Source organism: Hemitrygon akajei, chromosome 8 (assembly GCF_048418815.1).
Source record: "Hemitrygon akajei chromosome 8, sHemAka1.3, whole genome shotgun sequence".
NCBI classification, from domain to species: domain Eukaryota; kingdom Metazoa; phylum Chordata; class Chondrichthyes; order Myliobatiformes; family Dasyatidae; genus Hemitrygon; species Hemitrygon akajei.
Genome location: NC_133131.1, coordinates 153,590,005 through 153,617,560, shown reverse-complemented (window position 1 = coordinate 153,617,560; position 27,556 = coordinate 153,590,005). Strand labels below are relative to the sequence as shown.

Genomic DNA, 27,556 nt, shown 5'->3' with positions numbered 1-27,556 from the left:
GTGGTCAAACTGGTACTACAGGCGCTGAGGATAAAGCAAAGATTTGGATGTGTATACCACCCTCAGTCGCAGGGCATGGTAGAGAGAATTAATGGAACCCTGAAAGCCAAACTAAACAAAATTTGTGCAGACACTAAACTTAATTGGATCGATGCTTTACCGTTAGCATTGATGAGTTACCGCATGCAAACTCATGCAAACTAATCGAGTGACATGCCTGACACCGCATGAGATGCTCACTGGGAAGCTATCATACCTGTGATAGGGGTAAGCAAAAATGTTGAATGGATAAACTATATATACTACAATCAACAGAGATTCATCAACTACACCGATGATGCACTGGAGGCCTTAGGGCAACAGCTGGATGCAACTAGCAGGGTGGCGTGGCAAAACAGACAGGTACTGGATTGGCTTTTGTAGGAAAAAGGGGGTGTGTGTGTAATGTTTGGAGAACAATGCTGCACTTTCATACCGAACAATACTAGCCCAGAAGGGTCTTTCACCGGAGCAATGAATAAGTTAAAGAATCTGCGGACAGAGGTCAAACAGAATGCAGGGTTCGGACATCAGTTCTTTGATTGGTTAGAAAGTAGACTCAGAGGATGGGGAGCATGGCTGACTAAAATAGCAATAACTCAGTATTATATTGTTGTGCTGTGCTGTTTTCTTCCTTGACTCAAATCTCTTGTAGTGCATGCTGCAACCAAACAATATCCAATGCTCGTGGCAATTACTGAAGCAAGCTTAGTGGAGAAAGAAACACCGAAAATGTATCGTTACAGCCTACAACACCTGCAGGATGAACAGGAGCAAAACGACAGTGTGGGAGTAGATTGTAAGGGCTGCTGAGTCTTTTTCCCTGTCTCAGATACAATAGGGACAGGTTTTTGGCTCAGCGGCCCAGGGTAACGGAGAGAATACTTTGAGGTCTTGGCGCAGAAAATTTTAGTTTAACCCGAGATTTGGGAATAAGTGCTTGAGTTTATTGGGGCTTTTGTGCGCAGACTCTTAGTCTTCTTTCTCTGTGTGAGTGTGAGACCCCTCTGGGTCTCAAAGGGGGATATATATTGGAGTATAAACGTATAAATTTACCAAAACTATGAAGTCAGTTCTGAGCTTGCTATGCATGTACTCAATTTAGTAGAATGAAATCTTAGGAATGTAGAGGTAGCTAAAGAGCTAAAGAAATGTAGATTAGAACATTGCTCAGTTCTGAGTTTGCTACTTGCTATGCATGTACCCAATTTGGTAGGAGACTGCAGTCTTAAGATGACAATGGTGTGTTAATGAGAGGTAGCTAAGAGATGTAGATTAGAACATGATTAAGCCAATTGATAGAAACAATAGGGACAATGATGTACGTGTAATACGTGTAATACGCAACTATAGATCGATTACCGGTACATATGCTAATACAACTGGACCAGGAAATTGCTATAAAAAATGCTGTGTCCGGGGATCGGTGGGCAATCAGCGACTAGCTCACTGACTGTCTCAGCTTTGATTTGCAAATTAAAGTTTAACCCTTCTTGAAGAATTTTCTGCGTCTCCTGGTCATTTGTGAGGCACGAAAAACCACGACAATAGTCGCCATACTATTTGATGTTCCGGCGTGAAGTGAGATTGCCTATAGATTTGTTTTGGAGCTGGCGATGAAGGCACTGCCACAGAAGACATATCTCAATTCTGTGTCTGTCATGAGGAAAGAACTGCAAAAGGCTTATAAGTTAGCAGTGGTTTCTGCCACCAAGCAAAATCAAGGAAACACGAGGAGATATGATCAAAACATTAGATTCTCTCAACCGATGCCTGAAGAGAGTTTTAATAAAAAACTTGGGGCGACCAGGAAAGCACAAGTTGGTTGACCACTAGGTGTCTATGCCTTATGTAGTGAAGAACAAGGTGCCAAATGTGCCAATTTTACAGGTAAAGATGAGAATGGCCCTATCAAAATTCTCCATCAGAATCTCCTTTTACCCCTAGGTCAGAAGGTACGTGTTGACCCAGAACCTGACATGGAACCTACACCTAGTAGGGGATCTCTGTCATTCTGTTCTCGTCCTGTGCAATCATGTGCCCATGTTGTTTTTTTTTCTTTTCTTCTTTTTTTCTATTAGTTAGTGGTTAGTTTGTTAGATTATTCTTGTTTTTTGGGGTAATAATTTTTTTTCTTTTTCTCTTTTTCTTTTTTTTGTTTTTTTATATTGATATACCTAGCTTTTTTTTGTCTTGTCTATATTATATTTGTATCTTGTATGATTTGGGAAGACTTAACTACATTGTACTTATTGCAATGTATCCTTTTGTGCTCAATTTAGATTTTGTAATTTTGTAACCCTAATAACTATGTATCAATTTTATTATGTTGATATTAATAAAAAGATTGAAAAAGAGAATGATGGCTATAGGATTCAATCAGATCGGAAGACACGATTGCAAGGAGTGCTTCACGAGACGAAGAAGTCCAAGATGGGAAGCTCTACCAGTGATTGGTGATGAGAATTCAATGCCACGAATAACTGTCATACTCAGCTTTTGGAAAATATAAGCTCCAATGCGATATGCACATTTAAACTGGTTTAACTGTAATGGGTACTTCTATTTTTTTCTTTCTCTTAACAGCGGTTTGTTAAAGCTGAAATTAATTGTAATGCCCTAGTTCATATTTTTACTGTTATGCTGTGTATATTTCATTTGGTGAAATGTGAGAGCTGCTTGTTTTCAGCTTGGTCCATTTTCAGCTTATGTTTGGGTTACTGCTGAAGGCAAGAGATGAGGAGAAATATGCACCATCCAAATAGGATGGTCAAATTTAAGGGGAGATTTCTCTGGTGAGGGACACTAAGGTTGAGCTTGGGGCTTTTTGCTTGAGAGGAGATGAAGAGGGACAACGACGGAGAGAAGAGATCGTAAAAGTCGACCTGGAGTGGGACCGTGATTTGACGAAGCCCGGGGCAAGATTGACTGAGGATCAGTGACTTGGAGGAACTGTGAGCTCCAACTTGTGCACATTATACTGTTTCGTTAAAATAGGCCCTTTTCTTTACTAATCTTTTAGTCAAATTAAGAATAACAAAGATAAATCTTTTAATCGTATGCAGTGGGTGGTCTGTTATTTCATGGCACTAACTTGTAACAGGGTAGCAAATTACACTGCATCCAATCAAACAAGGGGTTTGGGGTGGGATTGTACCTCAGTCTCACAAGTTTGTTGGGGCCAGAGGTTGACTTCCCTAAATTTATGCAGCCAAGGAAACCAGGGTGCTTCATAATAAAAACACTTTCTTTATAATTTTATGCAGTGTGCGATTTGTTATTTCTTGCCGACTGACAATTGTGTACAGGCAGTTTTTGCTCAAATCGAGGTTTCTTTAATTGGAACATCACAGTGTTCCTGTTTGGTTGAACCCCAAATCATACCAACCCTAGACTTATGTTGTTTATGAAAGGTGGCCTTCTCACTGCTGAGTCATGGCTGTTAGCAGAGCCAGCTAAGAAGCCAAGTTTGCATACGAGCCTGGTAAGGGGGCTACAACAGTTTTCTTCAATATAATTAAAGTTTAAGTAACAGTTATGAAAAGGTAAATGATAATGGCCGAAGTATCTTTCTACTACATTAGCCAGTTCTTTCCTAAAAAACACAAAAGATTCTACATATACTAGAAACCCAGAGTAACACACATAGAATGTTGGAGGAACTCAGAAGGTCAGGCAGCACCTATGAAAAAGAATAAACGGTTGACATTTTGGGTCAAGACCCATCATCAGAATTGGAAAGAAAAGGGGAAGTGCTCCTTCCTGTCCAGTCCTAATGAAGGGCTAAATCTTCAAATGCCTACTTTCTTAAAATGCAGATGTGATCACTGTTGCTAAATTTACAAAGGAAAAAAAAGTGGTAATCAGATAACACAAAGAAACTCCGGAATAATTAACATAATGCAAAATTTTATGACTTGAATTTCTCAAAGCTCTCTTTTTTATAAATTACTGAATAAAATCAATCAATTCACTAGCATCCTATGTCCCGAATATTATGTACATACTTAGGAAAGAAAGTTAACTGGTTCTTAATGGTCCCGTGGATCATTTTGACGAATTCCACATCCCAGCTGAACAAAAAGCTTAGGAAACGCCTTCCCTAAGAGGAAAAAAATAATTTAAATGTACAATTAAAGTCTCCATGCTCCATACTGATGTTATATTTGAGTGCAACTTCAAAAGCAAAACACAGAATTATGTATAAAATGATACATATTTAAAACTCTGCTCATTTTACTTTAATGTCATTCCCATTTCTTAAATCATAACTATATGGAGGCTCCAAAGTGGCAGTATGATTAAGTACCCTTACCATTGAGAACATGCCCTCCTCTCATTACTAACATCAGGAAGGAGGTACAGGAGCCTGAAGAACTATATTCAATGTTTTAGGAACTGCTTCTTTCTCTCTGCCATGAGATTTCTGAATGTTCCATGAACCCATGAATACTGCCTTGCTACTCCTCTTTTGCACCATTATTTTTCATTATTGCAACTTACAGTGATTACATATGCACTGCACTGCTGCCACAAAACAATAAATATCAGTGATAATAAACCTAATTCTGATATACTGTGTGAAGAGAATTCTGATTCTGAAATGAGATAATCCTTCATATTCCAAGTCTTCATGTCTAAACACATATTGCAGTACATAGTGTTCATGGAACAGTAGTCATGGACAACCTAAAACTGAACAACCATTTTCAAAAATCTGCTCCAACAATCAGCCATCAGTCAGACAACTACTGGTGAATCCTAGTGTGGCACACATTCTACTGTTGTAAAAAAAAACAAACGCCTGTAAATCAAATTTAATGACTTACTGAATAATGAACAGAATGGAATTTCTTAATTGGAAATGTAGCCAGACAGTGCTTCATAGCTCGAAACAGCATGAAATCATGCAATATTATTCCTTCACTTACCTCTTCTTTTTTTATGTGGGCAATACTCATGAAGCACTGAAGTAGAGCATCCTTCACTTCATTACTGGCCTCTGAATTAAACTCAAAACTTTCCAAAGCTTGATGGAACTGCCAGAGTCGAACTATATCAGCATTCTGTGCATGATCAAGTGGAAGAGAAAGCAACATTTAATTACTGTACTGACATCTAAGAACCACAAAAAATAATGAAGAGAAAATTTAAGTAATGTTTTATGTAATGAACAAAGGGAACACACTGAAAGTTTTGGCATATCAAGGCAGAGGCTCACAAACTTTACATTTTATGAGTCACGGCATTTATTCACCTATAAAGACAAATCAAACAAGTAAATAAAATCATGGTAATATCAGGAATTCCTGCAGTCGGGAAGTCTAGGATCAGAAAACACAGCCTCAGAATACAAGGACATCCCTTTAGATGAGGATTTCCTTTAGCAGGAGGGTAGTGAAACTGTGGAATTCATTGACACAGACAGTTGTGGAGGCCAGTTATTAGTTATTTTTAAAAACAAACGTTGATAGGTTCTTGATTAACAAAAGCGTCAAAGGTTACAGGGAGAATGCAAAAGAATGGGGTTGAAAGGCATAATAAATCAGCAATATTGGAATGGTGGAACAGACTCGTTGGGCCAAATGGCCTAAATATACTCCTATATCTTAAGCCCTTACAATCTAAAGATTAAAGACAAAGAGTCCAACACCAAAGAATAGAACAGAAATATGTGAGAAAATAAGTACAGCTCTTGTATGAAAAAAGACATTTTGGGGATAATGAAAAGTCAGTTAAGAAAAAGAAATAGCTTGAAAAAATAAGATAAACTTCAGGCACAGAGAACAATCTGTAGGAACCAAGCAGAGAAAGAAGTAACATAATTACAGCAAGAGAGATAGAGAGCCATGTAATGACTTCTGTTTTCTTTCTCATGAGAACTATCTGATAACAGTGGAAGGAATACATTAATATTCAGTAAAATTCATGCTCAGAACAATAAATGTTAACATACCGAGAATTTTGCCATCAAGCTTTTCTCCAACAACATAATGAAGACTGTTTTCCCCAGTTCTTCTTTCCCTACCAATCCTTTCTCCCACCAAGCCTCAAACAAACGCTGGATTGTAATTTTCAACACTCCTTGGTCTGTTGGCAATGCTGGCATAATGCCTAAAAAGAATAAAATCAAACTGCTATCAAAAGATTTTATAAATACTGCAGATTTATTGGTTTTTGTCACCCTTTCAAAATATTGAAAAGATACAAATAATAACTTGGAACTATTATCTCTCATCTTTCCCTCTGCCATCCGATTCCTAAATGGACGTTGAACCCTTAAACACTACCTCACTTTTTAATACATATTATTTGTTTTTTGCACGATTTTAAATCTATTCAATATATGTATACAGTAATTGATTTACTTATTTATTATTATTATTTTTCTCTTATGTCTTGCATTGAAATCCTGCTGCTAAGTTAACAAATATCATGACAAACGCCGGTGATAATAAACAGAATCTTAAATAAAATTTGTATTTATTCACAGGGCTACATTTTCTTAGTCAAATCATATAAAGTCCTTATATATCCACAGGCAAGATTACGGCTGCACATCTGCTCAGTTAGTAGAGCTTCTGCTTCACAACTCCAACACAACAGGTTCAATCCTGACCTTCAATTCTATGTGGAGTTTGTTAGTACAGGTTGACCTTCATTAATCCGACTACCTGTAATCCAGTTCCTTTGAAAATCCGGCACTGATTTCAAATTTCCCGTGCAACTGTAATTTCAAATTTCCCAGGCCACCGTACCAATCTGCTGCGCATTGTTTTGGTTGCGCTAGATCTGTTCACGTGTTGGCGCGCTCTTGAAAGCACAGACAGGTGATTCCTGCTCGTTTTCCTGCATTTATTAATATCATTTGCGTAAGGCGCAGCCACCCGGCACCCACCTGTGGGGGGGAGCTAGCGCACGCTGGGTTGGTCTGCCTTCTCGCCTGCCTGCAGGCAGTCGCACACTATCCTCCTGCATCTCCCGGCCGGCACTCCATTCTCTTCTGCCTACGACCTCAGATCAGGTGTGGCAACCCACTGAATTTCAGCATATTACTAAGCGGAAGAAAAGAAACTGACGAGGATTCCCTCAGTAACTGCGAGTGAAGAGGGAAGAGCCCAGCACCGAATCCCCGGCCGCCTGGCGGTCATGTGAAATGTGGCATATAGAAGACCTCCTTTCTCCAACTTCTGCTTCTGCTCACCCAGATATGCTGCCACCAACATCAACAGTTTTTGAAGAAACTGTTGAGCCAGTTTCAGCACCAGTTCCCGATGCTTCACTCATTTTTCAAGATGAAGATGTTGATGATCCTGACAACCCCACACTAGCAGACATGCAACTTTGCCTAAAGGTATATTAAACGTCTCACTTTAGAAGCGGAAGTGCTCAACTGTTTTGTTTAAGTTAATTCCTGTACATTTACCTGTACCTTTTATTTTATCCGTGCCTATACAGTATATTATTTTATTAAAATTTCACTTGCTACTCATGTAATATTTTTGTTTCATTATTATCTAACTTGTACTGATTTACATGATATTTTAAAGGTATGATGAGGCGGTTAGCTATTGCTTAATGTGATCCCTCTGTAATTCGGCATTTTCACTAATCCAGCACTCCTCAGGTCCCAATGGTGCCGGATTATAGAAGGTTGACCTGTATTCCTTGACTGCATTCTTTGACTACATGGATGCTCTCATTTCCTCCCGCATGCTGAAGATGTACAGGTTAGTCCGTTAACTGCCACTAAATTGCCCAGTGCGCAGGGATCTGAAAAGCTCTTCGAGCCATCATAGACTCAACAGACCAAAACAGACTCTGATAACTCTGATGGAAATACAAAACACTACAAGTGTTTAAGGATCAACCAGCCTATGGCCATTAAGGCCACAGGAACAGTAATAACAAAGGACTCAGATTACAAATGAAAATGAACACACTGGAACATGAGATGAGAATACACAGAACAAGGTTGTTTTGGGTCAGGTAAATGCAAAAACAGGAGGCATTCTTCTACAATTCAATCAAATATACAGTACATCATCTTAATGATTTAACTCCTTTCAACAAGGTTGTGATTATCTTCTAAATTAATGGCCCATAACCTCCAATTCATTCCCAAGAAATACTAATGGGAATCATGTTTTATTTTAATCATAGATAACCAGTAATATTTAAGGTTTTTGCTGCGTTGTCACTGTCTCCTCATTGATACATTTCAAACATCTCCAGAGCTACTTTCCACCTTGCCAATGACTTCAACATTTCCCATACAACAGAAAATACGGGGAATACTTAAGACATCCTGCAGCATTTACTGCAAGAAAAAGAGAACATTTTGTCATCAGAGCTGATGAAAGGACATCAATCTGAAGCATTAACTGTTTGCTCTTGAAAGATGCTATTTTGAGAACTTTCAACATTGGTTATTTTATTTTTATCTATCACTCTTAAGTATTTTTTCAATGTCTGATCTTTCCTTAAGGTTGTTATAGCCAGGGCGTGGTAGTGGGTATAAGCTCTCACTACCTATCACATACCTACCAACAGCATGCACCTCAAATAGCCTCTGACAACCAAGTCCAGCTCCTGGCCTTCACATGTTACTTAGCTTCTAAGACCGTAGGAACAGTTTCCACTGACAGGAGAACAGGCAAAGATGGGTTACTAGAACCTTTAAAACAATCGCTTCAGGCAAATGAGGCTTGTCAGCCTTGGTTCGCAGCACATCCGGAAGGAAAGCTCCGATCTCAAACCTCTACTGCCGTGCAGCTATGGCTACTCATGGTGAAGGCTTTGGGAGTAAACCTAGATGGAAAATCTGACTGGCAGCTTCTGTGACACCACTAGTGCCAAATTGCTACTGCCTCTGCCATTCCTTCGAGTTCATCTGCTGTGTGGAGAGGGGAAGCCTGCTGCATGGTCAACAGCTTGCTCTCCATATCCTACTGCCCTGGCTTGCATACTGACTGGCTTATCATATAGACTGCTAGCACACAACATCCATGGTCAACCTCGACCAACGTAGGGGCCTCCGAAAACATTAAATACACAATCAAAAGATATATCTACAATTTTTTTTAATAAATTGTTCACTCCCAACTTATAGGAAGGCAAACCTTGCTAAGCTTCCCAGGTCAGGAAGCTAGATACATTTCCTCCTTGTTTACAATCTGTAATCATCATACTGCTCTGCATCAGCTTTAAGCGGTAACTTCCCCCAAGTTCAAGTAAACATGCCCATCTCTCACAAGAGAAAAGTCCATGAGGGAGGCCACAGGATTTGGGAGATGACTGAAATTTGAAACTTCAAAAATAAAGAAAGGTGATTAATGCAAAATTCGTTTAAATGGACAATTGATGGTCTGCCCAGACTCAATGAGTTGAAGGGCTTGTTGTCGGGCTGTGTTGTACTTTTCTATGATTCTGACCCACTTATTATTTACAGCAAGGGCTGGGTTGGGTGGCATATAGCTCTGGCATCATAGGCTGCCAATCCAGTTTTAAGTGAAGTCTTTTCTATTAGTTGGAAAGTTTGAATAGAACTGTGGGGAAACAAGTCTTGTGGATACAGATGGAGGTTAGATCACTACCACAAGCAAAGAAAGAAACTTAAGACTTCAAATAAACTGACAGCTACTTGGAATGCAGCTTTCCTTTTGAGAGTGGTGGATGGTAAAGGTTTACTACAGATACTGATGTCAGAGAAGTAGAGAGACATCCAATCATCAAACAACTCCTGCAAGGAGTTCAGGAATCAAAACCTGAAAGTGGAGAAATTCTGTCCTTGCGATCACTGCAATTCGTTATTAGGATTTCATCATCAGACAATGACTGGCTGAGTAAAACTGGCATTTTGTGATATGAAGGGATAATAGAGAAGTGGGATGTATCTTGTGGGTGGTGTACAAGTGATCCAAACTCATAGCTCATATTTTTCTGAGCACATTATGTGTATGACTGTACCAATAATGAGGCATAAAATGGAAATGACTAAGTTTTTTTATCCCCACATAGGAACCCAAAAATACCAAAGACAACTGGAAATTAAATAGAAATTGTTGTAAAGGGATACAATCTTTAACAACTTCTGTATGTGAATTCGCAGCGGGTTATATATCCAATTTAGTATCAAATGATTACATACTTTAAAATTTACCTCAGTTAATTCAACACTGGCCTTTCACAAATAGATAATAGGCAGCATTACGTTCAACCCAGCCCATGTTTCCCATAGTTCTCAATATCAGAGGCAATGCTGCTGCAGCTTGTGTGTTCAGTAGGCTTTACCCCACTCGCTGGGAAGTGAACCAATAATTGTTTAGAAACAGTGCAAATACATCTAAGCAAAAATTAGAATAAATTTGAAAACTTTTACATCATATTATATCTAATAGTAATAAATATTGATGTTAATGTCAAATTTTGAAAATTTTATAAACACAGCTTCACTTATTTTTAAAGAACATTTAATGCTAAATATGATAGACATGTTTGAGGTAAAGATAAAGCATGAGTCATGCACCCATGCTGAACTCATCAATTTTATCAACTTTACCTCTGATTTCCACCCTGCTCTGAAATTCACTTGGTCCATTGCTGACACCTAGCTCTGCTTTCTCAATCTCTCTGTCTCCATCTCTGGAGACAACCTGTCATTCAACTTCTTTTATAAACCTACCGATTCCCACGGTTACCTTGACTGATGATCACTTCCCATCCTGTCTCCTGTAAAACTGCTATTCCATTTTCTCAGTTCCTTCGCCTCTGCCTCATCTGTTCCCAGGATGTAGCCTTTCTTTCCAGGATATCAGAGATGCCTTCCTTCTTTGGAGTACAGCGGTTTCTTTTCCTCCACCTCTGATGCCGCCCTCATCTACATCTCCTCTATTTCCTGAACATCCGTGCTCACCCTATCTTCCTGCCGCATTAACAGTGATAAGAGCTCCTCGACCCATGATCCTCTGCATCCAACACACCATCCTCTGCAACTTCTGCCATCTCCAAAGGGATCCTACCACTAAATATCCACTTTCCGGAGGGATCACTCCCTCAGCGATTCCCTTTTCCTTATGTCCCTCCCCACTAATCTCCACCCTGGCACATCCCTTCAAGAGGCCTCAGTGCTATACCTGCCCATTCACTTCTTCCCTCACCTCCATTCAGGGTCCCAAACAGTCTTTCCAGGTGAGGCAACACTTCACCTGCAAATCTGCTGAGATCGTCTATTGTGTCCAGTGCTCCTGATGCAACCTCCTCTACGATGGTGAGACCCTTCATCAAGCACCTCTGCTCCATCCGCCAAAAGCATTGGTGGCCAAACATTTTAATTCCAATTCCCATTCCGAAATGTCAGACCAGGCCTTGCTCTTGTGCCAAAATGAGGCCACCCTTAGGGTGGAGCAGCAACACCTTATGTTCGTCTGAGTAGCCTCCAACTTGATGGCATGACTATCGATTTCTCCTTATAGTAATTTTTTCCCCTTCCCCTCTCCTATTTCCCACTCAGGCCTTTTACCTCTTCTCACCTGCCTATCACTTCCCTGGCTCTCCCCCTCCTTCCCTTTCTCCTATAGCCCCCTCTCCTTTCCTATCAAATTCCTTCTTCTCCAGCCCTTTACCTTTCCCACCGCATGGCTTCACCTATCACCTTGTAGCTAGCCTCCTTCCCACTGTTGTCTTCCCACTCCATTTCAGTCCTGAAGAAGAGCCTTAGCCCAAAATATCAACTGTTTATTCATTTCTATAAATGACCTGCTAAGTTCCTCGAGCACTGTGTGTGTTGCTTTGGATTTCTAGCATCTGCAGACTTTCTTGTGTTTAAGATATAGAGTGTGCCTGTTCCTTCAGGTTGTTTAGTTGCATAACCACTACTAATTAATCAGTGAAGCTGGAGATCAGATGCATCAACAGCTTACTGAAGATAGCTGGCAGTTATGGAACATTAAACATAGAACAGTACAGAACCATACAAACCCTTCAGCCCACAATATTGTGCAACCTTTTAACCTACTCTATGATCAATTTAACCCATCTCTCCCACAGAGCTCTCCATTTTCCTATCATTCATGTGCCTATCTAAGATTTTCTTAAAAGTTTCTAAACTGCCAACAGTGATCTAAAAATCTATGGGATCCAACCCAGTGTAATATTATCTGAATTTGCATAAACTTCCACTAAAAGCAAGAAAATGAAACAATGGCACATTGATAAAAAGTTATCACGAAAACCAGCAGTGAGTAAATTCTCTTAAAGATTAACTGAAGGACTAAACTGGTTTCATATAATGAGGTGAAACATACACTCAAAATGACATCTTTTAAAAAAAATGACATTCTCTCCTACAACTTGTCTACATTTTATTAATGACTCTACATTAAAGAATGTTGCATAATAAATAACATACTTAGACTGCAATAATTTTATGTACTCCAGTATAATGCATAAATATCTACTTTTCCAAGACAAAGAAACGAGTCCATTCACAAGGGTCAAATATTACTGTTGCATTCACCTACAGCATCATATCAGAATTTCTGTCAGTTGACATTTACATGCGCAACCTACAGGTTTATTTTAATCCAAAGTTAGGAATTAAAAGAACAAAATATCGCACTGAATGTATGGTTTAGGATTGAGCCAAGCTCAGAAATAATTATGGTTATAACATATGAGAAATCAAAATATAGTAAATGACCATTCATATTCAAAACCGTTCCATCATTAGCTGTAATAAAAACAATTTTCCCTCAGTATCAGTCACGCAAGCTCTCTTTGAAGCATAAATGAAAAATCCTGACATCCAAAGGCAAGTACTGCAAGTATTTAAGCATTGGAAAGGTTCCTAAAGAGTTAATCAGAGTTGTGCAGCACAGAAAATGACTATTGTTTAGCCACTATACCATTTGTGGGCTTGCATGATGAGACTGGTTTTGATAGCTTGTGAAAAAGAATTTCAAACATCTAACGTGTACTAATTGAAAGCAAAATCCTGTAGGTATGGGAAATCCAGAAGAACAAAAAGTGCTGTAAACACTCAGCAGGCCATGCATCATCCATGGATGAAGAACAATTAATCTCCCAGATAAACCAGCTTTTCTTGTAGTTCCAATAAAGGGTCACTGACTTCTGATACCAGGTCTATTTCACAGTTGCCTAACCTGCTGATTGGTTGCTACATTTTATACCTTTAACTTATTGTTTTTTAAACTATACTTTGTTTAATATTCATTATCCTTGGTCTTAGTATCCTATCTAAATAGACTAAATTAAATTATTTAAGGAAGAACAAACATTATTAAATTATGAAAGGCAAAGACAGACAGAGGTTCTTTTTTCCGTCTCCCATCTTGAAATATCTAATACTAGAGGGTACACAATTAAGGTAGAGAGGGGAAAAGTTCAAAAGAGATGTGGGTCAAGATTTTTATTTACAGTACTGAGTGCCTAAAATGCACTGCCTGGTATGGTTGTGGGAGGCAAATACAATCAAGGCATTTGAGAGGCTCTTATATAGGCACATGAATATGCAGAGAAAGAATATAGATCATGTGTGTCAGCAGCTTAACATCATGGACCAGAAGGCCTGTCATGTACTGTACTATTTTACATTCTATTCATCTCAAAAAACCTCAAGTTGAGATCACAACCTAAAACAATTCCAAATTTCAAGGGAAATAATTTTTTTTAAATGCAGGAGCTAAAAATCTGAAAAATAAACAGAAAATATTGAAACATTCAGCAAATAATACAGCATCAGTGGAAAAAATAAATAATTATTATGCAGCTTTCATCAGAATTAGGAATATGCTGGTAAAATTTGAAGAGAGGATCAGGAAGGCTTGAATGGAACAAAGCAAATATTTCAGAAGGGTGACACCTGACTAGCCATGGCAATATACTAACAAAACCAGTTGGTTGATTTCGAGCACCAGTTAGTCAATCTGGAATCCATGTGAATATCTTCTAGGATTACTAGCACTCATCACAAGAGCATATTAAATATGGCATCTTAGATAACACTAAAGATAGTTCTTTCAAAGATATCTAAATTCTACTTATATCTATAACCATCATTAAATTTTGTACTTAATTGAACACATGACAGAAATCCAAGCTATTAAAAAATTAATTAGATTTTAAAGCTGAAAGAGTACTGAAAAATGCCTACCATTCAGAATAATGGCAATTTCCAGCAGATCACTGTAAACAACATTCTCATCAATTACATTTATGGAGGCAGCAACCGCTTCAGTTATACCACTAATCACAGACAGAGCTTCCTTCTGAAGAACAAAAACAAGAGAAGTTTTACAGTAAACTTTTAAAAAACTAAAGTAATTAAATTTCATTAACATTTAAATCCCTTAAAATGTATCAAACTTTTACACTCTTGGAAAAAATTAATGAAAAGAAACACTTTTTTATCTCAAGTACAATTAGTCATCGATATCACAAAACAGAAGTGCTCCAGTGAAGCAATGAAGTTTAGAAATTTAAATGAAGCAGTACATTAGCATTGCATAATGTCCATCTGCAGTATTCCTTGTGGTGAATGTAATTTTAGTAATAGGTTGTGAGAAGGTGAGAAAATCTGGGTAGACTCTCTAGGGGAATCATCACCTCCTGTGAAGTCACAGGAACATTTTAAAATCAACCAAAAACAATACTTATAATCACTAGAAAAGAATATTTATATTGAGTTAGTGGAGGCCTGAATAAATACATAACTAATCTTAGCTAAGATGCAAAATGTACATTGCCATATCTCCTCACCAAATCTAGGGCACCCTCCACTTCCATTTCATCATCACTGTCTTCATCAAACTTCTGCCAATTCTCCACAGGATTGGCTATCAGAACATCAGTCAAGAGAGTCTTCAGCTGCTTCCACAACAGTTCTTTTTGTTTCCGTGGGAATTCCTGCAGCAACTCATTCAGGTCAAAGGGATCTGAATTATTTTTCTAAAGGGAGAAAAAAATTAAATTGAAATCAAATCTATCATGTTTTTGTCTTGAGTTAGTCAATCACCTTAAACTAATGGAAACTTTTCACCATGTCCCAGGAAACAAAACATGAGTAAAGTTAGTTTGCCTGAAATTAATTTAATTGATATTTATTGTTTTATTATCATTGTTTTGTAACTCCAAAACAGTAAATTAATTGAAAGGAAGACAATAGCCTGAAATACGAGTCCAATTTCATCTTTTACTTCAAGCGAGGTGTGTACATACCATGTGGTAGCACATTGACATATGCAATTCCCTTATTTTTACATATAATCTGTAATGAATTATTTAAATAAATGAGAATGCTTAATCAAACAATATATTTACAATGTTACTTAAATAATAAATACACAATTATTTATTTTTTCTTCTTTTTGTAGTTGGTTTGTTGTCTTTTCCACATTGATTGTTTAACTGTCCTGTGTTCAGTCTTTCATTGATTCTATTCTGTTTTTTGTATTTACTGTGAATACCCACAAGAAAATGAATCTCACAGCTGTATATGGTGACAATGAGTACCTTGATATAAATTTACTTTGAACATTTTCCAAAAAGATTCCCAATTTTCCAAATAAATATAATAAATTAAAATCATTCCCTGTGTTCTATCCATTGTGACCTCTACCTTCTTTGCTACAGTATGTTTACAAACTTACTTTCTCCGTTTTGAAAAGTGTTAAATATTTCTCTTTCCACAAATGTTACCTGCTGAGCTTTTGCAGCTTTTTCTGTTTCAAAATCAAAATTCTGAACTTACAACTTCATGTGTTTAACCAGAATTACCTTAATCTCCCTAAAGACACTATAAGTAGGAGCAGACATCAGAAGGTGTGCATAACAACATTGAGAATACTGTAACACAACTTCCCATACCCAACCAAATCCCAGCCTCTCCAAATAAGAGGGTGAATCATGTGGATATATATATAAGAGCTTAATCAATATCTGCCAGTCTCTGAATCAAATACAAATAAAATTTTCCATTCCTATTAACTTAATGGCAGTGCAAGAACACACACACAATACTGAGGGATCATAGCAGACCAGGCAGCATCTATAGAAGGAAATAAACAGTTGACCATAGATGCTGCCTGACCTACTGAGATCCCTCAGCATTTTGTGTTTATGTTGTTCTGGATTTGCAGCATTAATGAACCTCTGGCATTTATAAATGTAAACCCACACATCTTAATTGGCCTTACCATTTAAGATCAATATTATACCTGGGTTTTGCTTCCAATTTTCTATTCACATGTCCATTCTACGTGATTGCCATATCATATGGATTGCAAATTTGCTCTTGAATCTGATATCTTTTGTTCTATTCTCACAGTTTAATTCCAATCAATTTTCAAGATTTACTAACCACTACATTCAATAGGTTTCTCTGGTCTTCTGTTACACATTTAAATCCAAGATCAATTTCGGAGCTCTGTGAACTGCCTCCAGCTTGTGAATAGCTGAGGGAACCGAATTCTTAAAACAAAGACGAAGTTATGTCTTAGAATAAGACAAAAAAATAAGAAATAAATAAATATGATGAGTTAAGATGAAAGTTGGAGTGCATTGTCTGAAGGAGAGACTGATGCAGATGTAGTGATAACTTCCAAAACAGAATTGGATATTATTAAGCAGGAAAAAGTGTACTGTTACAGGTGAGGATTCAGATACGTTTTATTTTTAAGTCATATTGATGCATTGACTTAACTTTAAGTTTACAAGCAAAAATTATTGTACAAGTTTCATAAATTTCATATTTTCCTACAAAGCACAACCCGACATCATGAATGGCAGTGATGCTTCACTATTAAATGAGCTCAACAGCTTTTATGTTCGCTTTGAAAGGGAGAATAATACTACAAGGATCCCTGCAGCATCCATTGACCCTTTGATATCTGTTTTGGAGGCCAATGTCAGGCTCTCTTTCAGGAGGGTGAACCCTCACAAGGTGGCAGGCCCCAAAGGAGTGTTTGGTAAGAGTCTGAAAACTTATGCCAATGAACAGGCACGGGTATTCAAGGACATTTTTAATCTCTCGTAGCTACTGTCAGAAGATCCCCCTTGCTTCAAAAGGGCAACAATTGTACCAGTGCCCAAGAAGAGCAGTGTGAGCTGATTTAACGACTATTGCCCAGTACACTCACATCTATGGTGATGAATTGCTTTGAGAGGTTGACCATGGCTAGAATCAACTGCTGTTTTAGTAAGAACTTGGAACCACTGCAGATTGCCGATCACCACAATAGCTCTATGGCAGATGCAATCTCAATGGCTCTCCATGCAGCCTTGGATCACCTGGACAATACAAATACCTGTATCAGGATGTGGTTTATTGACTGTAGCTCAGTGTTTAACATCATCATCCCTACAGGTTTGAGCAAAAAGCTACAGAATCTGGACCCCTGTATCTCCCTCTATAACTGGATCCTCGACTTCCTAACACAAAGACCACAATCTGTGCAGACTGGAAACAACATTTCCACCTCACTGACAATCAACACTGGCACACCACAGGAATGTGTGCTTAGCCCACTGCTCTGCTCTACTCTATACCAATGACTGTGTGGCTAGGCATAGCTCAAATTCTATCTATAAGTTTGCTGATGATACAATCATAGTAGGCAGAATCTCAGATGCTGATGAAAGGGCATAGAGGAGCAAGATATACCTGCTAGCTGAGTGGTGTCGCAGCAACAACCTTGCACTCAACATCAGTAAGACCAGAGAGCTGATTGTGGACATCAAGAAGGGTAAGATGAGGGAACACAAACCAATCCTCGTACAGTGATTGGAAGTGTAGAGAATACGCAATTTCAAGATCCTGGCTGTTAATATCTCTGAGGACCTAACTTGATTGCTATATACCTATATTGATGCAGCTATAAAGAAGCCAAGACAGTGGTTATATTTCATTAGCCGTTTGAGGAGATTTGGTTTGTCACCTAAAACACTCAAACTTCTACAGATGTGGCGTGGAGAGTATTCCAACGAGCTGTAGCATCATCCAGTATTTGGCTCACTTAAGCAGTTGTTCCAATTAGCTGAAGTTTCATGGAAATAGTTGAAAAGGTATAAATAAGACAAACTATAATTTAACTGGTAACAAATTATTGATTTAAATGAGATACAGAACAAATTAGACCACTACCAATACTGGAGTTGTAGGCCTCCGTTAGTCTCGATAGACCATGGATTTGCGCCATGGAAAGTTTCCAGGGCAAGGTTCTTTTTATGGAAGACCAGCAGTTGCCCAAACTGCAAGTCTCCCCTCTCCACGCCACCGATGTTGTCCAAGGGAAGGTCATTAGGACCCATACAGCTTGGCACCGGTGTCATCGCAGAGCAATGTGTGGTTAAGTGCCTTGCTCAAGGACACACATGCAGCCTCAGCCAAGGCTTGAACTAGCGACCTTCAGATCACTAGGCGAACGCCTTAACCACTTGGCCACGCACCAACACACTACCAATACCACTACGGTACTAAAAAATATTTCTTTTAATTGTTTCCCTCGTCCTTTCCTCCTCTTGAATGCCGTACTCTTGCCTTTTACCTCTTCAACTCACGTACTGCTGGTGCCTCTCCTTCCCTTTTTCCCATGATCCACTCTCCTCTCCTTTCAGATTTCTTCTTTTCCAGCCTTTTACCTTTCCCACCCACCTGGCTTCACCTATAACCTTCTAGCTAATCCCCCTTCCCCTCCTCCTACCTTTTTATTCTGGCATCTTTCCCCCTTCCTTCCCTGTCCTGAAGAAGGATCTCAACCCAAAACGTTAACTATATTTTCATTTCCATAGATGCTGCCTGACGTGCTGAGTTTCTCCAGAACTTTGTGTGTTGCTCTGGACGTTCAGCATCAGCAGAATCTTTTGTATTTACTATAAAACTGTGTATTAGTTTCTTATAGTTATCAATGGAGGAATTCATCCAGTGTACACTGCTGTGTTCTTTTGACTGACTGTAAATGAACAAAATCAGCACAGACACCTAGTTTAGATAGTAGACTGCCTTCATACAATGCTTTGGACGATTGTATCTTCTGAATTTTCATTGTAACATTCAAGATGATTGTCAACACCTTCAAATTCTTTGTAGTTTCTAACTTGCTGAAGTGTTGAAATTGCTTCATTTTCACTCCCAAATGTTTCTGGCATTTCCAAACCTGAATGCTTGAAACTGCAGTGAACAAAATGGTTCAGAATCATCTTGCTGCTTATTTCTTGCCAACTATCAGTGACAAAAAGTAACTGCTTTTTGAACACAAGAACACACAACTGATGCTATTTAAAAACTGTTTGCTCCAAGCACGGTGTTCGGCAACAGCACCCTGCCCCAATTAAACGGCCCTGCTTAACCAATGGTCAAATTAATCAGAATTCACTGGATTCCTCTTTCAGTCAAACACAGCAGATTTGACTGAAAGGTCTCTCCAGAACCTTTCTCAGTCTTACTAAATTTTATTTCTAAATTCCATCAAATTACATTAATGATCTGAATGACGGGATGGTAAATTAGATTAGTAAGTATGCAGATGATACTGAGATAGGTGGCGTTGTGGATAATGAAGTAGGTTTTCAAAGCTTGCAGAGAGATTTAGGCCAGTTAGAAGAGTGGGCTGAAAGATGGTATATGGAGTTTAATGCTGATAAGTGTGAGGTGCTACATTTTGGTAGGAATAATCAAAATAGGACAAACATGATAAATGGTAGGGCATTGAGGAATGCAGTAGAACAGAGTGATCTAGGAATAATGGTGCATAGTTCCCTGAAGGTGGAATCTCATGTGGATAGGGTGGTGAAGAAAGCTTTTGGTATGCTGGCCTTTATAAATCAGAGCATTGAGTATAGGAGTTGGGATGTAATGTTAAAATTGTACAAGGCATTGGTAAGGCCAAATTTGGAGTATTGTGTACAGTTCTGGTCACCGAATTGTAGGAAAGATATCAACAAAATAGAGAGAGTACAGAGAAGATTTACTAGAATGTTACCTGGGTTTCAGCACTTAAGTTACAGGGAAAGGCTGAACAAGTTAGGTCTTTATTCTTTGGAGCGTAGAAGGTTGAAGGGGGACTTGATAGAGGTACTTAAAATTATGAGGGGGATAGAGAGAGTTGATGTCGATAGGCTTTTTCCATTGAGAGTAGGGGAGATTCAAACAAGAGGACACGAGTTGAGAGTTAAGGGGCAAAAGTTTAGGGGTAACACGAGGGGGAACTTCTTTACTCAGAGAGTTGTAGCTGTGTGGAACAAGCTTCCAGTAGAAGTGGTAGAGGCAGGTTCGATTTTGTCATTTAAAAAAAATTGGATAGGTATATGGACAGGAAAGGAATGGAGGGTTATGGGCTGAGTGCAGGTCGGTGAGACTAGAAGGGCTGAGATGGCCTGTTTCTGTGCTGTAATTGTTATATGGTTATATAAGTGTGCTAGATAATTAAAATGGATAGTCACAAAATCAACAATAATGCAATACATGGTAAATAATACAATACTCCTGATGAAGGCTTTCGGCCTGAAACGTCGTCACTACCTCCTCCCATAGATGCTGTCTGGCCTGCTGAGTTCTGCCAGCATTTTGTGTTTTTGTTTATTTCCAGCATCTGCAGGTTCACTCGTGTTGACATGGTAAGTAGAGGATGGTTAGAAAAGAAAACTTGGTATAAACTGTATTACTCTGGGTTTTCTTTGGTGATACTTTTAATTTAAAATTTTCAATTAAAAAGTAAACTTTTAACTCAAAGCAGAAAGCTGTTGAACTCTGCAACAAGGCAGACATTGTTGTGATAAATCCCTCTGGGAAGTGGCAAAATAGTCATCCTAAAAGCATGCTTAACAGTTCGTTAAGTTCTAATGCTTTCTGTCATTCACTCTTTGGGATTTTTGTCGTGGATGTTTGCAAAGAGTAAGGATTTCAGGTTGTATATTGCATACATTCTGATATTGAATTGAACCACTGAATGTGTACAAAGAACCACCATTACAAAGCTAGATAAACTGCACAAGAACATTCTTACGTGGAGCACAATAAAATTCAGGAATTCCTTCACAGAAGCTGTACATACGGACCGCAAGAAGGATTCACGCTTGGACATGATGCCCACTTCTCTGCATCAAACAAAACAGATTCTGAAAAAAAAAATATGCATTAAGATTGATTAGTCACTAAGGAAAAAATATCAAACAGTGCAACATGGTCACATCAACAGTTGTAAGACAGATAGTTTAATTAAATTTAAATGCTGCACTAAGGTTGTGTCCCACTTGATAAAGCAACAGAAAAGCAAGGGGATACAATTACCACAAGTGGTAAACAGAATGACTTTAGCCTTGTCAAGACTACATTAAATGTTTCAACATACTCATTTCTTGAATCCAAATTATGACAACAAGGAAAATTTAGGTGTTACCTCCATACAGGAATGCTAACTCCTTGAGATGGGCTGATTGTGCAATTATTGATGAGGGTATAATTGAGAAATGATACCTGACTTGGCCTTATGCCATTCTGCATGCACCACTTCACTATTTCAATGGCATTTGGGTTCCACCAGTCAATTGCTTGTAATGAATCCATGGAGTGTTGGTTATAGCACATGGAATCAAGTTCAAGTTTAATTGTCATTCAACCACACACAGTTAAAGCAGCATTCCTCTGGGGCCACATTGCTAAACACAGAACCAACAGCTACACACAGCACAAGTAGCACATATAATTATGATCGCAGAAAAACAGAATTACAAATAAAAGAGATTTTAAAAAATAATAATATAGCACAAGTCTCTGAGGATCATGGCCTGTTGATTGGTGGTGCATGTATGTTGCTCAAGAGCCATGTTTTGCAGAACAAGCCCAGGGCAGCCGCAGAAGATTGCAATCCAGCTTGTCTCCTAAACAGTGAACACTGGAGGGCAACACCAACCCAGTGCAGAATCCAGCAGCACAGTTAGCTTTGGCATCTCCTTCCTCAGCGGCCATAAAAGGTGATCCCAAGGCATGAATGAAGGCCTGGTCTGTGCCATAACTAAGGCCACACAGCTCCCCCACCATTGGTCTCAACACTGAATCGGTCTCGCAGTATTCTATATTCCCAATGCCCAACAGGGTTTTACAATCACAACAAAAACGTCCAGGCAGATCTGGCTGACTGGATACACAATTGGCTTAATGGTAAAAAGCAGAGAGATGGTGGAAGGTTGTTTCTCAGGTGGAAGACCCATGACTAGTGGTGTGTTTCCAGGCTTTGAGTAGGGCCCATTCTTGTTTGTGATTGATATTAACTATTTGTCACAGTTAGTAAGTTTGCAGATGACACTAAAACACGTGATATAGTGGACAATTAAGGGGGTTATCAAAAATTACAGGCAGATCTTGATCAGCTGAGTAAACAGGCAAAGGAATAGTAAATGGAGTTTAATTCAAATAAATGGGATGTGTTGCATTTCAGAAAGTCAAATCCAGAAAGGACTTTTACAATGCATGGCAGGGTACTGGGGAGTGTTGTAGAACAGAGGGATCTTGAAGCACAAGTACATGATTCACTAAAAGTGCACTTACAAGTAGAAGGGGTGGTAAAGAAGACTTTTGGCATGCTGGCCTTCATAGGTCAGGGCATTGATAATAGAAGTTGGGAGGCAATGGTGCCATTGCCCAAGATATTGATGAAGCCGCTCTTGGGAGTACTGTGATCGGTTTTGGTCACCCTGCCTTAGGAGATATGTTATTAAAGTGGAAATAACACAGAAAAGACTTGCAAAGAATTTGCCAGGACCTGAGGGACTTGGATAGAATCAATATTCACAGACATTTCCCCAAGGTCAGAGATTCAAGAACTAAACAGTTTTGGTTTAAGGTAAAAGGGGAAGGATTTGATAGGAATTTGGGGCAACTTTTTTTTTGTTTACCCAAAAGTGGTATCTATGTGGAACGAGCTGTCAGAGGAAGTGACTAAGGCAGGTACAACTTTTAGAAGACGGTTGGAGAGGTGTATGGACAGGAAAGGTTTAGAAATTTGTGGGCCAAACACTGGCAAATGGGGTGAGCTTGAAAGGAGGATCTTGGTCAGTACAGACCAGTTCAATTGAAGGCCTTACTTCCATATACTATTCTAAAGCTCTATTCAATAGATCATTGTTGCCGAGAACACAATGCAGACAGTAATCATAACTTTGTTATCCATGACAGCATCACTGGGAAGACATGAGAAAACAGCCCATTATTAAGTGTCCTTAAGCAAATGGTAAGCATCTACTGGGAAACAAAGCATTTAACTATTTCCCTTTCTAAATATTCCATCTGTCAAATGCTTACCTTTTTTGTTTACATTTCAGGTTGATGATTGTGGTGGAAGACAATTCAGCAGCTGCTGATAGCCAATAGTATGTCTCAGATATCTAGTTGAGTGTTAGATCTGTGATTTGTGGCAGTGTGATGGCAATATCTCACACTTCCTGGAGGGAAGGTTTTGTGTAGTTGTCATTCTTAGTCGCTGTCACGTGACTGTAAGAACGGAATGATACGTGCATTGGTGAGGATGTCATCTACGTTTATCACTCCCGTTTGTTCATTCACCTCCTGCTACTCTGGCAGCTGGGATTCCTTCAGCACAACAAACAGTGGTATTGCTGAAGCATTCTTGAATGTGAACATTTAAATCCTGACATCAGAACCAGTTGTGGCATTAAGTGTTAGTGTGACCATAACTCTTAAACCCTATAAATATTATGGAACTAATTATAGGTCCAGTCACCAGCAAAATATTTCCCAGCTACTGTATGTAACATACAAGTATAAAGCTCAATCAACAAACGACTTGGGTTCAGGGACTTTCTTTCACTGAAATTCAACAATTTGTAATGTGACTGATGAGGTTACCAAGGGACTCAGAGTTTCAGAGAATCTTGATGAGTAGTTTTGGAGGTGATACACTCATACAGCTATAATTGATTCACACAAAGCTTTAAGGTGTTCCTGATGAATAAACTTAAAGTTCATACCATCCTAAACAATCCTTCACTATTTTGAAGAGACATGGGTCAGGGATTCCATTAATTAGCTGTAATATCTTTTGTAGAAAGCTGTATTTCCTCTGTCCACCTTGTAATTCGATGGAGCTCAGAATAGTGGGAGTTTGGTGTTGGGCATGTGAATGGTGTAGCCTACTCATGATACAGATACACAAATGCTGTTCAGCTTAATTCTTCCAATAGTTATTTGTTGCCCTAGATTCCAGCATCTGCAGTCCCTCAGGTCTACAAAGCTTGATGACATTACGGATTATGAAGAAGATTGCTATAGGATGTGGTAGGATATAGATCATTTGCAGATATGGGCAGAGAAATGACAGATGGAGTTTATTCAAAGTGTAATTTGTCCAAATATGAGGTGTTACACTGGAAGATCAAATGCAAAAGGACAGTACACAGGTAATGGCAGGACCTTTAACAGTGTTGATGGACAAAGGGATTTCAGGGTCCATGCCCTGAAGGTTGCAGTACAAGTTGATAGGGTGGCAAAGATAGCTTGCCTTTATAGTCAAGGCAAGGAGTTGAAGAATCAAGAAATTATGTTGTAGCTTTATAAAACTTTGGTTAGGCCACATGTGAAGTATTGCATTTAGTTCTGGTCACCTCATTATAAGAACAATGTGGAGCCTATGGAGAGGATGCAGAAGAGGTTTATTAGGATGCTGCCTGGACTAGAGGGCATATGCTATAAGGATAGAGTGGACACACAAGTTCTTTTCAATGGCAGAGGCTAAGGAGAGAACAAATAAAAAATTAGAAGATTATGAGAGAGGCAAGTATGTAGTATGTAGCTAGTATGTTTATCCCAAGGTTAAAATGTCTAGTATTAGAAAGCATATATTTAAGGTTGGGGGGGGTGGGGTAAGTAGATATGTGAGGAAACAGTGGTGGGTGCCTGGAATGCATTACTGGGGTGGTAAGTGGAGGTAAATACGAAGTAGTATTTCAGGGATTGTTTGATAAATACATGAATATTCAGAGAATGGATGGGTATGGACGTAGGCAGAAGGGACTAGTTTAGTTAAGCATTTAGTTACTTGTTTAATTAGTTTGTCAAAGGGCCTGTTCCTGTGCTGTATTGTTTCATGCTCCATTAGAGCCAAATGAATACATTTGGAACCTCAATACTCAGAAACTGAGCTTCCCTAGCCTCCATTGGGCAATGAATTCCAAAACTACACTAAACAGGGTGAATATTTCTTGAGCAAAGAAAGATATCAGCTAACAGGGAAGTACCAACCAGTTAGCACTGGAAGAACATCTAAATCTTTTTGCAAGAAAGGTTATTGCAGGACACTTCGAAAAATCCATGGTAAACAGGATTTCATAACTAAGAAATCAAGTTTAACTACTCTATTGGAGTTCTTTGAAGAAGTAACATATGCTGTGAATAATGAAGAGTCAGTGGGTGTACCATAACAAGATTTTCCAGAAGGCATTTGATACAGTACTGCACCAAAAATATTGCAGTAAATAAAAAGATGATGTAGGAAGTAACATTAGAAGATTAAGCTTGCTAACAGGAGGGAGTAGGCACAATGGATATTTTTGTAGTTGACAAGATGTAGCAAGTTGTGCTGTATTATTCTATGCATGTAAATTATGTATCATAGAGCCAGTCCCCTCCAACATTCCACCATCAAATATACTCACAATACAACAAATGCTACATTACTCTCAATGCTATCCCTGTTCAAATCAGTTCGTCACATCAAGCATCCGTACAGTTCAACAGTTACCCAAATACACTCAAGGATAAATTTCCAATTCTATTGTACACTACGTTAGGAACTAATGAAATGATCAGAGTGACACTCAAAACTTCACTGCAGATAAAATTCTTCATGGCTTTACACTTTGATTTCAGAGCATCCATACGTAATACCCAGGCCAATATTTATCTCTCGGTTGGCATCAATGAAACAGCGTTGGTTACCGTCAGGTAACTACTGATGGGCGTTTGCTGTACACAAACTGGCTGGCACTTTTCTATACATATTCTTTAATATAGATGGCACGAGTATTGACCAGATAGCAAGGAAGCTGCCCACATACACTGACACAGTTCCCGAAATTTCAAACTGAACAGGTTGCAGATGATGACACATTAGCAGCAGCTGTAGTCGAGGGCTGGTAGTTTGCAGAGCCCCTCTGCTCTCTGACAGCTCGGGAGGCGGTACAGGGGTAGAACCGACCTCCAAACTTTTCTTGGCGCAATGCTAGCGAGACAAGCCCGAAGCTCTCTCGTTCTCCTACCTGGTGATGAAGACACGGCAAAGCCCAGCCACCTTTTGTCGCCGACGATCCTGCGCAGACGCCAGCCAAACCCGCGCGCGCTTTTCCCCACCAGGTCGAGTGCGCAGGCGCGGGTTCAAACCTGGCGCGTTGCTGACGGCCGGACGGTTCCGCTTCTAACGGACGCCTGTTGGCGACTCCGGCGACTACAACTTGTGAAGAAATCTTCCATTCGTCAGCTGAGACACGATCTAATCGTCCCCTGAGAAGATGCTGTTGGGCTTCTGGCTTCCTTTCCATTTCTGATGAAGGGTCTCGGCTCGACACGTTTTTTCCCCCCTCTCCACTGAGTTTCTCCATCATTTGTGCGTGTGTCGAGTCAAGTTTATTGTCATTGAGTACATACATGTAAATAACGTTTATAATATATATAGAAACGAGACAACGTTTCTTCGAACTAGGGTGTAAAGCACATAACACAAGCTAACTTGTGAAGGTACGGATAAAATCTGCAGATGAATCACACATAAATAACAAACTACTGTGCATTAATGTTAAATATTGTAAGGTACGGAACAGATTGAACAGTTCCATTTCGAAAACCATGCGGCCGGGAGTTCAGAAGCCTAATGAATGGCCTGAGGGAAGAAACTGGTTTCTCGTTTTGACCGCTCTTGTTTTTATGCATCGTAGTCTCTTGTATGACGGTAGAAAGTCAAAGAAGATACTAGATGGATGGGTGGGATCCTTGATCATACTAAGGACCCTGTCTATGCAGCGCTCCTGATAAATGTCCCCGATGGATAGTAGGGAGACTCCTATGATTCTCTCAGTCCTTTGTAGGGACTTCAGGTCCAATGCCTGACTGCTCCCATACCAGATGGAGATGCAACTTGTCAGGACACTCTCAGTGGTACTCCTGTAAAACGCAGATACTGACTGTTTTTTTCTCTCCTTAGATTCTGCATGACCTGCATAGTTCCACCAGTATTTTATGTGAGGCTGGTAGGCTGCTTTGTTGGTTGCATACCTTCTGAGCGTGAGGCCTCCGTCCGTCAGAGTTGACCATGGGTGTTGTGTCCTAGCTGTCTAGATACTGAAGCCTGAGCAGTATTATATAGAGAATAAGCTATTGCCCATATAGCAAGATGCCCCTCCCCACGCTTCTGATGAATCCAAAGTAATGGCAGAGACCAATGCAGTTTGTGGCATGAGTTGCCAGTCAGCATTAAACTTAATGTTGGGACTCTGG

At 39.3% G+C, this 27,556-nt stretch overlaps 1 protein-coding gene across 1 annotated transcript in view; it reads right to left on the bottom strand.

The window, feature by feature from the left end:
• The window catches only part of ncapg2 (non-SMC condensin II complex, subunit G2), a 115,870-nt gene extending 89,454 nt beyond the window's left edge, over positions 1 to 26,416 (bottom strand). Inside the window, exons 1-7 of the mRNA XM_073054871.1 lie at positions 26,326 to 26,416; positions 21,060 to 21,171; positions 14,818 to 15,006; positions 14,213 to 14,327; positions 5,996 to 6,153; positions 4,971 to 5,105; positions 4,047 to 4,141 (exon numbers count right to left, since the gene is read on the bottom strand). Coding sequence (XP_072910972.1) covers positions 4,047 to 4,141; positions 4,971 to 5,105; positions 5,996 to 6,153; positions 14,213 to 14,327; positions 14,818 to 15,006; positions 21,060 to 21,137 — 770 coding nt within the window. The 5' untranslated portion in view covers positions 21,138 to 21,171; positions 26,326 to 26,416. The remainder of the gene's footprint in view (positions 1 to 4,046; positions 4,142 to 4,970; positions 5,106 to 5,995; positions 6,154 to 14,212; positions 14,328 to 14,817; positions 15,007 to 21,059; positions 21,172 to 26,325) is intronic.
• Positions 26,417 to 27,556: the final 1,140 nt, after the last annotated feature.